This window comes from Saccostrea echinata, unplaced genomic scaffold (assembly GCF_033153115.1).
Source record: "Saccostrea echinata isolate AGI-Se365-2 ecotype Australia unplaced genomic scaffold, CSIRO_AGI_Sech_v1 ptg000008l, whole genome shotgun sequence".
NCBI classification, from domain to species: domain Eukaryota; kingdom Metazoa; phylum Mollusca; class Bivalvia; order Ostreida; family Ostreidae; genus Saccostrea; species Saccostrea echinata.
In genome coordinates this window covers 5,832,501-5,845,008 of record NW_026889757.1, presented here as the reverse complement: position 1 = coordinate 5,845,008, position 12,508 = coordinate 5,832,501, and the positions used below count along the sequence as shown (strand labels likewise).

Here is a 12,508-nt window from a genome sequence, read left to right as displayed (position 1 = left end):
TTCACTCCACAAAAATTAAGCCATTTTACAGTATTACATAGTTTAAAAAGAAGAATGAGCTTGAACTAGGAGACATGATTTTTACGAAAACAGATCCATGTACATATATGGAATATTCATGGATATTTAGAATGTCAAATACTGGAAAGGATGAGGAAGGAACAAAGGAAGTACATATAAAAGTTACATTTTAGTTTGAGGAAAGAATATATATATTAAAGTAGTAATATTTTGATAACAGGCATATGTACGGTATATATAGACCCCAAAAACATACTGTATCAAATTTAATTATTATCATGGCATGGAAATTTTTTTTTTGTTTGTGAAGAGAAATGTCAAGTAACTTTAGATTTGAATATGCAATAAATACTTAAATTTTTATTTTAAGACCTTGAACTGTCATAGTTGCAAAATTATGACAAGACAAAGAGGTACTTTTAGAACCTTTTTGTGTTCCCGTAATCGGAGATTCAGCAGACAGTTGTTCAGGCCTTCAGGGGCATGTTATCACCAGCAAAAAATTTAATCTTGGTCATAACTATTGAATGGTTGATGATAGGACTTTCATATATTTCAAAATATGCATTCCTTGTCACAAAACATTTCTTTCGATACCAACATTTTTGACCTAATGATATTGACCTTTAGGTTTGACCTATTTTTGAGAAACTTTAAACTGGGTTGGCTTTAATTTTTGAACGGTTTTCGCTAGGGCTTTGATATTTCACGTGTCTATTCTTTGTCACATGACCTTTTATTTGGTACCAATATTTTTAATCACATGACCTTGACCTTTGAGTTTGACCTACTTTTGAATAACTAACCATCGCAATGACCTGCCATACTGGGGATCAGTGTTTCACAGATACATTTTGTTTTATTTGTATTATCATTTGGTTTTTATTATTTATTTAGTACCATTCTATATTCAATATGTGTATAATTTAACAAAAATAAAATTATACTTCTTTGCAAGTACTTCGTTTTGTCGTTTGTCGAGTTGAATGAAATCCGGAAACCCATCATTCTTTGTCCGAGTTTTACAACCTCCAATCAATGATACGCCCCCTCATTAGCATACAATTTCAGCAAGATGGCGGAAGGGAGAAACGTCGATAAAGGAATATAAACAAACATGAGTATTTTTAGATACCAAGGTGAGTTTGGAATTTGTTATCTTTTACGTAAGTATTAACTTAAGTGTTGACAAATTGCGATAAAGTATGATTTTGATAATTTGGTATGCGATTAAAGAATGTGTCGCCATTTATTTTGACAGTTTAAAGATGTCAAATGGCTGCGGACTTTGATATGAGAAAGCAAAAACAAATCATCTCATCGTCCACAAAATGGAAAGGACGTTAATTAAAAGTAAAAATGTACCACAATGAGATTAGATATGTGTGATAGTTTACCGCCTACCTCCATCATTACATCAAGTGGGAGTTTGCTGGAGAATAACCATGAGTCGGATATTTCAGTTTTAAAATCAAGAGTTAAAAAGTGCAATTTTGATGAGGATTCAAAAGAGCCGTGCTTTTCTGATATTCCATCATCTCCTGAAAGTGTTTCTGAACATGAGTTTTGTTCAACAAATTTTACTGATCAAGATATGTGTTCACATTTATCGAGCTCAGGAGATAGTGATGTACATCCAGATTTTAAAAGGTCAAAAAGTGAAAATGGAATTTCAACTAATGAAAAAGATATTACCAAGCTAGACTGTGATGCAAATAAACAGAATCTCAAGCAAAATGGAATAGCAAAATCACAAAGTGATTCAAACTGTTCCAGTGTTAAGAGAGCGGATGCAAAGGAACTGAATTCTGGACTTCTAATATCTCCGATTTCCCTCACTCAAGATTTACCCATAACTGTTGGACAAGAGGATGATAACCGTCTTAGTTCAGTGTTGGAAAAGATCTCCACACCACTTGTTTATTTGCCTAACACTCGCCAACTTGTTACAGAAACATCTAAAGATAGCATCGATTCAAAAAGCGAGACAAATTTAGATGTGAACAACATTACTGAGACAAGTCAAAATGAAGGAAGTGACGAGGACTGTACCAGCATCTGTGACAAATGGAAACTGGTTAATTTACAGGACACCTCAAGTATTGGAGAAACAGATTCCCTGTTAAGACTTAAAGATCCAGATCAGCTCACCTGCAACAGTTTTGACCTGGAGGGATCTTTCCACAGAGTCCAGACAGGAGATTCTTTATTGAGGACGTTTAACGATGCTTCCAGTTTGTCAAGCTTGAGCACCTGTACTGACTTCTCAGTTTCTGCAGTGTCAGTTGGCGATGATGCAAGTGATGGGACTGGAATGTGCTTAGACACAGGTGACGGGAATTTTATTGAAGTTAATCTCCATTCAAGGAATTCATTTGATCGTTGCAAAAATAACTCATCAGACAGTGGGATCGAAGAACAAGGAGCCAAACCAAAGAGAAGAGGCATCTCAGGGTTTTTATCAAGGTGATATATATCTATATTTATCCCTATTGTTTACAAAAAATGTCAGAGTTAAAGTCCTTAATAAAAGTAAGAATAAAACAGGAAATTATATAAAAGGATATTATAAAGTTTCTCACTGAATGACAAGTCTGTGTTAACCAGTACATATACGTGTATGTAGGAAGCTTTTACTTGAAATAACTACCTGTATGTGAAATGCCAGTGTATGTGAAGCATGTTAGAAAATAATGAAGAAATAAATGCTCTCGACAGGGGATTGTTTTCGCGCAAGTCCAAGGAAGAAGAGGAGGACCAAGGTTGGAAGCTTTTTGGGCGGGTCCCACCAAAGCAGGGTGTGGTCAAACCTCCACAGCAGATTTCCAATGAATATCAACAACGAAATGCTCTTCAGAACCCCAATCGGACCAAGAAGTCTGATGTAGAAGTAATGTCCACCACCGCCCTCATTCTAGAGAATAGACCACAGTAAGTACAATGATACTGGTCCATTATAGTTAATTAAATAAACAAAAAGCAAACATGGATTGCCTGTATAGGTCATGGAAGAGAAGTGATTGATTCAGTTGGAACACATGGCTCTAGATCCATATAGTGTGATATAGTTACATGCAGCAGGGTTTTTGCCTGACAATCATATATAGAAAAGTCAGATCATTTTTCTAAGTTGATGTTATTAGACATTACATATATTGTGAATCTTATCAGACATTACAGGTATTAATTAATCTAATCATAGAAAACTTTGCCACTTTCCATGAAGATATATTTCTGTCTAAAGGGGGGGGGGGGGGGGGGTGATCCATTTTTGGGTGTGCTCAAGGAAGCTGAACTGTAAAAGATGTATCTATTATTTCATTCAATGAAATATTGAGTAAATAAAATTAAAATTTTAAATAAGTGTCACTGTATGTTGTTTGTTTTCTAGAAACCTACCCACAAAAGATCCCGAGGAAGCTGAGAGACACAGATTGCAGTATGAAGCCATGATAGAAGCTGCTAAAAAGAAAGGTACAGTAACCAATGTTTTTGTTTAGATCGATTGTATTATGGGCTCTAAATTGCAGCTTGTTGAAAATAAATTTAAACATGTTTTGGTGGATGTCAATAAAAAAAAAAGGTTGCTAAACTTGACCCATATACAAAAAGAAAGTAGATCAGGTGAATGTATATGATTTATAGTCTTTTTCATATTTGAAGTTCATGGCTTTTTATAGGATAGGTAGATATACAGTGTTGGCTGATACATAAAAAAATTTAGTTAATATGTACTGATGTGTCATGGAGGATAGTGACACATGATCTTGACCTGCATTTGAGGAGTGCTGTCAATACGTAACCACAATAATGTTTAACATGAATTTGTCTGAGTAAGGTCAAGTTTGTACACAACCGACAGGAAGCTTACATTCTATAAAAACTATGGCAGGCATAATCATGATAATAGTTCCTGTTTGTGTCACATCTTGACAATGTACTGCGCAGAGCATTTATTTACTTAGTTTTGTGTTGTCCCATTTAAGTTTAACCTGAAAACGTTTTAGAAGGGCATATATTGAGAGTCCTTAGAGAAGTTCTTTTAGAGTGTGTGGTGTATTAAAGAATGTATGAATTGCTACTCTGAAACAATGATTTATGAAGGAGAATTTATCATGTTGTTGAGTATGAAGAATAAGCTTGATGATTTTCAAGATCTATCTTATTGACTGATATTAAAAGTTAGCTTTGATGTCTTCTCTATTCAATTTGGACAACAAGAAATATACAAGAAAAGAAGGAGAAAAATATTAGGCACACAGCAAGGTTTCTTTTCTTTAATTGAGATTAAAGATAATTAGATAAGGGGGCATGATGAATTTGGTCTGAAATCTGATAAATATAATATTCCTGTGCACAATTTTAACTTGATGGTAACTTTTGAACTTGAGAAAGCATTCACAGTATAATATAATAAAGTTGAAGGGTCAAGGTCATGCATCAGTGTTTGAAAGTCTGGCTCTGACCCAATTGCAAAAAGTTCTAAAATTGTTAATCCAATAGATTCCCTAAATAAGGTCTTCAGTTTCTTTCAGTCAAATTTTATTTGAAACTAAGTCCTACTTGAATATATTTTACCTTGTTAATTCATAGATAGTGTGATCTGCTGTTTTGACTAATTTTATCATTTTAAGCACTTGTATCAGTGACCCACTTCATCATAGTTTAAATTAGTTTATGAAAAGCTTATAAGTAATATGTCATTATCTAACAATGAATCAATCCAAGTTTGATAAGCGTCAATAAGTATTATTTCCTGTCAAAATCACAATGATCCATTTTTTTTTTGATTATATCTGTGGATTATTATATATGTAGAAAAAAATTATTTAGATAATAAAAATATCATTCTTTATTGTCTTCTTAATTAATTGTAAAGAAGCCAAATAGGCCTGAAATGACTATTACAGACTAAGTGTAATTACAAAAGAAGCATCCAATTTCTATCTTTAAATGATATAAATAGGTTTCTGTAGATGCAGAAATACAGATGAAGTAAACTAGAATATCAGATATTCTCAATCTGATTATGTAAACATTAGCTGAGGACACAGGGGCCAGTAACATACTTTGCTAGATTTTATGTGATCACTATACACACACAAAGGAATATGTAGAGCTCACATAAATCAGGCAAAATATGTTACTGGCCCCTGTTGCTGAAGACTGTTTGCATTAAACATATTATTTTATGCATTTATACTTTAATTTCTTACTGTATATTTTTCTTGAAAATAAGTCCCCATTTTCCTACCAAAACTGAAAATATGCATTAGTTTCTCTTCTCAATATTTTAGGCTATTATACACGTCAGTACAGTGTAAGTTGCATTTTGCATCAACTTTATGTATCCAGTGCACAATAACACCAGGAGGTGTATACAGGTGTCAAATTGTTATACCTGGATACATTGATCTTATAAAGTTTGCTATTGTATCCTGTCAAACCCATACATCAAAATCAACAGCTTCAGAATATAACTAGTGCTAAGTATTTGTAATTTTATGAAATGTGATAGCTGGTTATAAAACTCCCACAGAAAAAAATAAATTGACCAATGGTGGCTTACTGCATGTTCTAATAGGTTTGAAATAAGTCAGTGTTCTTATTATACATGTGTAACACAATATAAATAAATTTTGAACTGGAATCAAATTTCTCTAACAGGAGTGTCGTAACAGTGTAGGTTATAATTAGCAATGGGTCACTGAACTTTCAATAACTAAAGAAGCTGTCATATGCAGTACATTGTATTTCAAATGTTGACCTATAAAAGGGACTCGGAGTCTGTAAATAATTCATACATTAATAGCAACTTTGGAATTAGGTCTTTCAAGAAAATCAATATATAGGTTTGGTACATGTACATATTTATATGTAAATTTTGTATATTCATGCACTTCAGATTGAAAAGGTTTTAAAATCAAGGCCAGAGAAGGAATTAAACAATACATGAGATTATCTTCATGGTACATTGTACATGTATTGTGTTTGTAAATAAGCCATGGTTGTCAGATTTAAGTGTATTTTAGCATCTGAGTAGAAAGATTAGCCTGAAGCATTGGACTACCATCCTATTTTGTGTTCACTTTGTCTACAATCATTTCGCTGTAGTGAATGTAGTTTCAGGGGCATTCATTATTTGTCTGTAAACAAAAATTTCAAATTAAATGTTTTTGTTGTCACTGAGTGATCTAAGGTGGATTTTCTTAAGATTTTGGCCAAATTTTAATGCTGAAGATTTCTTAACTGTTTACTGGTATGCAGGATATAAAGAGGACAATTTTTAAAAATTTTCTCCTACAAAACAAAAACAAAATAAAGAACACTTTTGTTTGTCAATTTATCTATTTTATGAAAACTTTCTTAAAGATATTCAGTTCATATTCGCTGTAGGGGATGGGGTTGAATGTTAACCAAGGAATGCATTGGTAAATAAATTTAAGTGAAGAATGTAATTTTACAGTATTCAGATTGATACACAACTTTTTATACCTGTAGAATTCCTTCTTTGCTTTAATAGACATTCAGGCCAATAATATTGTGGAATGATCATTGTCTTGGGAGACCGATGTTCATAGATTTTGTGGGTTACCCTTACCCAACAATTTACATCCCCACAAATGATTATTTTCAATGTATTAGTTCATTAAATATTCTCTATATATAGGAGTTACCCAAGATATTATGTCCCCAATAATACATGTAATTAAAAATTTCCCTGCCTATTACCGACCAATGACCCCTGCAAAATTAAAATGATTCCAGTGTAGACCACAATAGGGGTCCAAACTTTTTACACTTGACAATATCAAAACACTTTATATATTTGACTACTATCTTTTGAAAATCTGTTCTTTATGTTTTGTAATTTCAGAACAAAGAGATCTAAAATTGAAAAAGAAACTGCAACAGCAACAATTAAAACAGGAAGACCAGATGCTGCAGCTGTCCAAACGCTGGGCATCCGAGATTCTGCCAAACTGGGAATCCATGTAAGTTATATCAGTACATGTAAGTCATATCAGTGCAAAACAGTCATTCTAGTCCAAACGCTGGGCAGCAAAGACATTGCCAAACTGGGAGTCCATGTAAGTTGTATCAGTACATGTAAGTCATATCATTACATATACATGTACAATCACTGTACTCCAAGATGGTCCTGGACCAAACAGTTCTCATCACTTTGTGCTTGAAATTCCATTATTGTAATATTGGAAGCACCATCATTTGACATGGAGTGTTGAGATACATTGAATTATAATACCTCTTGCTGAAGTCTCTCTTTAGATTAAGATACTAAGGAACTAACCAGTGATGTTGTTGGCATTCAGGGCTCGAAATAATTGATGGCCCGCTGGTCTAGGGCCAGTGAATTTTCAATCTGGGCTAGTACATTGCAGAAGGCATGTGCCCTTTGGGTCAGCATTTTTTTATGCATAATAAAATTCACTCACAGTCGGGCTAGTTAACTTGACAGGGTTGTGTGTCCCAACTTCTGCTGTTTCTTGTTTTGCTAAATTGTACTTCTAAGTATCACAATATAAAAAAATATTACTACATGTATTATTATTATGGTTTTGTGCCATTCTTTTTAAAATCTGTTGGCCCAGTGGGACAGTGAAAGTACTAAGCTGACCAGTAAAAATATAAGGCGATAGCCCGAGTGACCAGTAAACAAAAATAATTATTTCTAGCCCTGGGCATTGAAGGAAAAAAGAAAGTTTGATAAAGAAGTTTCTATCTTTAATGAAATATTCATGAAAGCAATTTCAACTGATTGTGGTTGAGTTGGCAGGCATGCTGATGAAAAACAAATAATATTATCTGTATTATAATTGATTTTTGAAAATAAATCTCAATTATACTCTCCTGTATACTTGATGTTACAAATATGCATTGTCTAGTATGATCACTGTGTAAATTTTAGGAAAAACACCAAGAAAACACGGGACATGTGGTGGCAGGGACTACCAACAAATGTCCGAGGGAAAGTCTGGAAGTTAGCCATAGGAAATGACCTCAACCTTACTCCAGGTATTTGAAAAGAAAAATGATTAACACTTGCTATTCTTTTCTATAAAAGTTGTCATTTTCCTTTAGAAATTTTAAACACTGCCCAGGATGTTGTAGTTTACCACCTTTTTTTATTAAGTGGAAATTTTATTATTTTCAGAGCTGTATGAGATTTGTGCAAATCGAGCTGAGGACAGAATTAAACAGACTTGTGACTCGGACACTGGATCAGTCACTGAAAGTAAGTCATATATAGTGATTTTTAGCTCACCTGAGCTGAAAGCTCAAGTGAGCTTTTCTGATCACCCGTTGTCCGTCGTCCGTCCGTCCGTCCGTCCGTCTGTCTGTCCGTCCGTCCGTCTGTAAACTTTTCACATTTTCAACTTCTTCTCAAGAACCACTGGGCCAATTTTAACCAAACTTGGTACAAAGCATCCTTGGGTGAAGGGGAGTTTAAATTGTTAAAATAAAGGGCCAAGCCCCCTTCCAAGGGGAGATAATCAAGAAAAGACAAAAATAGGGTGGGGTCATTAAAAAATCTTCTTCTCAAGAACCACTGGGCCAGAAAAGCTGAAACTTATGTGAAAGCATCCTGGGGTAGTGTAGATTCTAAATTGTTAAAATCATGACCCCCGGGGGTAGGGCGGGGCCACAATAGGGAATCCAAGTTTTACATTGAAAAATGTAGAAAAAATCTTTAAAAATCTTGTTCTCAAGAACCACTGGGCCAGAAAAGCTGAAACTTATGTGGAAGCATCCTGGGGTAGTGTAGATTCTAAATTGTAAAAATCATGACCCCCGGGGGTAGGGCGGGGCCACAATAGGGAATCCAAGTTTTACATTGAAATATGTAGAAAATATCTTTAAAAATTTTCTTCTCAAGAACCACTGGGCCAGAAAAGCTGAAACTTATGTTGAAGCATCCTGAGGTAGTGTAGATTCTAAATTGTTCAAATCATGACCCCCGGGGGTAGGGCGGGGCCACAATAGGGAATCCAAGTTTTACATTGAAATATGTAGAAAAAATCTTTAAAAATCTTGTTCTCAAGAACCACTGGGCCAGAAAAGCTGAAACTTATGTTGAAGCATCCTGGGGTAGTGTAGATTCTAAATTGTAAAAACCATGACCCCCAGGGGTAGGGCGGGGCCACAATAGGGAATCCAAGTTTTACATTGAAATATGTAGAAAATATCTTGAAAAATCTTCTTCTCAAGAACCACTGGGCCAGAAAAGCTGAAACTTATGTGGAAGCATCCTGGGGTAGTGTAGATTCTAAATTGTTCAAATCATGACCCCTGGGGTAGGGCGGGGCCACAATAGGTATTACAAGGGGGAAATCGGGTGAAAAACAGCAAGGCCAAAGTTACTCAGGTGAGCGTTGTGGCCCATGGGCCTCTTGTTTACTCTATGATAAAATACTTACCATTTAACACTAAATTTACATTCTAAACACTTGAAGGGGAGACATTTTATTGATGTTAATTAGCTTAATGGTGTAAATTGGATGCACATTTTACTACATGTACCATCATAATTATGCAAATGATTAAATAATTAATTTTATCAGTTTTTGATCTTGTAGCATGTATACAGGCACTGAAAATTGTTCTCTTTTAACTACGTCATAGTTATTTCTGTTTGCCAAGTTTGACTCATGATTTTTTTTTCTCAAGAGGAGATAAAGTTTTTGATTGTGGTTCATTATGTTGGAGATGAAACAAATGGCTGATCTGTTCAGTAATTTACATGTAAATGCATTTAACAGATGTTCCTGAGGTGTCGTGCACCAATCGAGAGGCTAGTGTAGAACTCATCAAACTAGATATTTCACGGACATTCCCTCAGTTGTGTATCTTTCAAAAGGTAACATTTACATGTATTTAGAATTTACCTGTATAATGGGGACAGAGTTGTGGAAACATGTGTGATGTACATGTAAAATTACACATTGTTGCTCTATAAAATACCCTCTACCACAAAAAAAAATTAAAAATTCTAAATAAAGATGAAGAATTATTGATGATATTAATAGGTAACCTTAATTTTGTTCATTTTCTTGATAGTATTTATCTGTTACTTTTAGGGAGGACCATATCATGATCTTCTTCACAGTTTATTGGGTGCTTATGCCTGCTACAGACCAGATGTTGGTTATGTAAGTAAACCCCCATACCCCCACCCAAAAAAATATATGAAGGAACCCAAAAAAAAAAATATATGGAAAAATTTCAGTTTTCTTCATATAAATGATTTATTTTATTGTATAACAAAATTGAAAGATTGATTGCCCCCCCCCCCCCCATTAAAAGTATATTATTAGTTTGCATATTTTATAAAAGCATCCATATGAATAACTTGAAAACAAAGTTAAAGGTTTTCTTTTGATCAGTTTTATAAGCGTTACTGATAACCTTGTTAAAAAATCACAGAATTAAAAGATTGCTGAAAGATTTGTTTATTTATGATTTTTCATATATCAAAATTAAAAAAAAATGTTTAAAGCACCATTCCAAGTATGATTCCTGGAATTCATTTTGTTGGCAGACTTATCTCAGCACTTTTACTACAATGCATATTGAGTACTACTCTAGGTTTCAATTTAATCTTACATATATTTCCCATAATTCGAAAAGAGCTTCAAGGCTTTTTTTTCAGTCTATTACACAAACTTGGATAAGACTACAAAGAAACTAGAAAATATTGTATGACTTGACTGATAAACAGATAAGGAAATGTAATTTGATGTCTGATTTTCAGGTGCAGGGTATGTCTTTCATTGCTGCCGTTCTGTTGCTGAATATGGACGTCGCTGATGCCTTTATCTGCTTCGCTAATTTACTGAATAGACCTTGTCAAGTAGCCTTCTTTAGAATTGATGAAGCCATGGTAAGATAATAAGTATCAACCTTATGTCTTTTAATGGCATGTCTCAGAATTAGAAGCCATTTGTCTTTATTTTTAGACAAGGTTCACATGAGGGATGAATTAGAGAGAATATGTTTATAAAGGCAATACATTATGTATGTATTAGATACTGTGGAATCATTTAAATTCGTTGGGGTCAATGTTCGTGGGCAAGCCAAATTTTATTGGTTCGTGGGGATGTAATTTCGCTTGTAATTAAGCTTGTTTATTTGGTAGATCTAATCAATCAGTACGTTGACAAAATAGTTGTTCGTGGGGATGTAAATTCGTGGGTAAGGGTTACCCACGAAATCCACGAACATTGATCCCCCACGAACAATGATGATTCCACAGTAAATACATGAATATGGCATGACTGTAAATAATCTAAAAGTAACAAACTTATCAAAAAGATACATTTATATGAATATAGACATATTTATTCTTGAAAAAGGCTAGCTTGTGTTTTAGATATTGGTAGTTTTAGGCTTTGAATTTCAACTTTTTTCTTTTCAGATGAAGTTTTATTTTCAAACATATGAAGAATTCTTCAAAGAAAACATGCCTGCATTGTTTCGTGTCTTTAATCGAAATAATGTTACACCTGACATATATCTCATAGATTGGTAAGTATGACAGAATGGCAGTCTTTTTTGTCTTTGAAGAGTTTGTAATACTGTAAAACTTATAATTAGTTATAGGAAAGTCCTGGGGAACTGCTAATTGACTTCACTGTATCTGTAATTTGTTACATCCATACAACAAATTTGTTAAATCAAAAGTATATTTAGCCAATTCGCAATATATTGTACTAGATGTTTTCCTTCAATTATGATTACAATATACATGTACATTCTTGGAAGTATTATATACAAAACATACTTTGGAATACTGAAGTTTTTGGATAAATTGAATTTAATCATGAATACTTACAAACAGTAATATCAGTACAATACATGTACTTTAAATTTTGAGATCTTTGAAAATTTGTTAGAAATTTCATTTAATATTCATAACCTCTACAGGAGAAAAAATCTGTTTGCTATATCTGTAAATTAACTATATCAGAGTTCATTATAACTGTAAAATTTTACCAGGAATTATCAAGAATTTCGCAAGAGATAAAAAAAAACTTAACTGTATCTGTTAATTTGCTATATCCGTGTTCGTACTAATTGAGTTTTACTGAAACGCAAAATATGGTTAAGATACACATACAATATGTACTTGTAGTCTTGAGTGTAACATTAAATAACATAAAAATGAATTCAAAAAAATGAAAGTGATTTTTACATCAGTTCAGGGTTTTCTGCATTTTAAACTGTTTGTCATTTTTAAATCCATGAGGCATACACATTTACATACAGTTTCATTTTAAGGCATTATCAGCAATGATGTCAGTTTTGCTAAAAAAAAGTTGTATGAATTGTGCAAGTAGAGTTATTTTTCTCTATGAATTTAAATAAAGAATATGTGACTAATTCTGGCATTAATGAGGTCATAACCAATCTGGGAACACATTATGCTGCAGAGCCTTTATGCATCTGTTACTGGCACCTGCTGGCA

General features: G+C 33.6%; 1 protein-coding gene across 1 annotated transcript in view; it reads left to right on the top strand.

Annotated features, from left to right (window-relative positions):
* The first annotated feature begins 1,067 nt into the window (after window positions 1-1,067).
* LOC133180979 (TBC1 domain family member 12-like) overlaps window positions 1,068-12,508 on the top strand; it is a 16,081-nt gene continuing 4,640 nt past the window's right edge. The window contains exons 1-11 of the mRNA XM_061315467.1: window positions 1,068-1,160; window positions 1,283-2,487; window positions 2,740-2,952; window positions 3,413-3,495; window positions 6,899-7,016; window positions 7,952-8,058; window positions 8,198-8,278; window positions 9,804-9,901; window positions 10,122-10,193; window positions 10,796-10,924; window positions 11,459-11,568. Of these exons, the coding sequence (XP_061171451.1) occupies window positions 1,391-2,487; window positions 2,740-2,952; window positions 3,413-3,495; window positions 6,899-7,016; window positions 7,952-8,058; window positions 8,198-8,278; window positions 9,804-9,901; window positions 10,122-10,193; window positions 10,796-10,924; window positions 11,459-11,568 (2,108 nt within the window). The 5' untranslated portion in view covers window positions 1,068-1,160; window positions 1,283-1,390. The remainder of the gene's footprint in view (window positions 1,161-1,282; window positions 2,488-2,739; window positions 2,953-3,412; window positions 3,496-6,898; window positions 7,017-7,951; window positions 8,059-8,197; window positions 8,279-9,803; window positions 9,902-10,121; window positions 10,194-10,795; window positions 10,925-11,458; window positions 11,569-12,508) is intronic.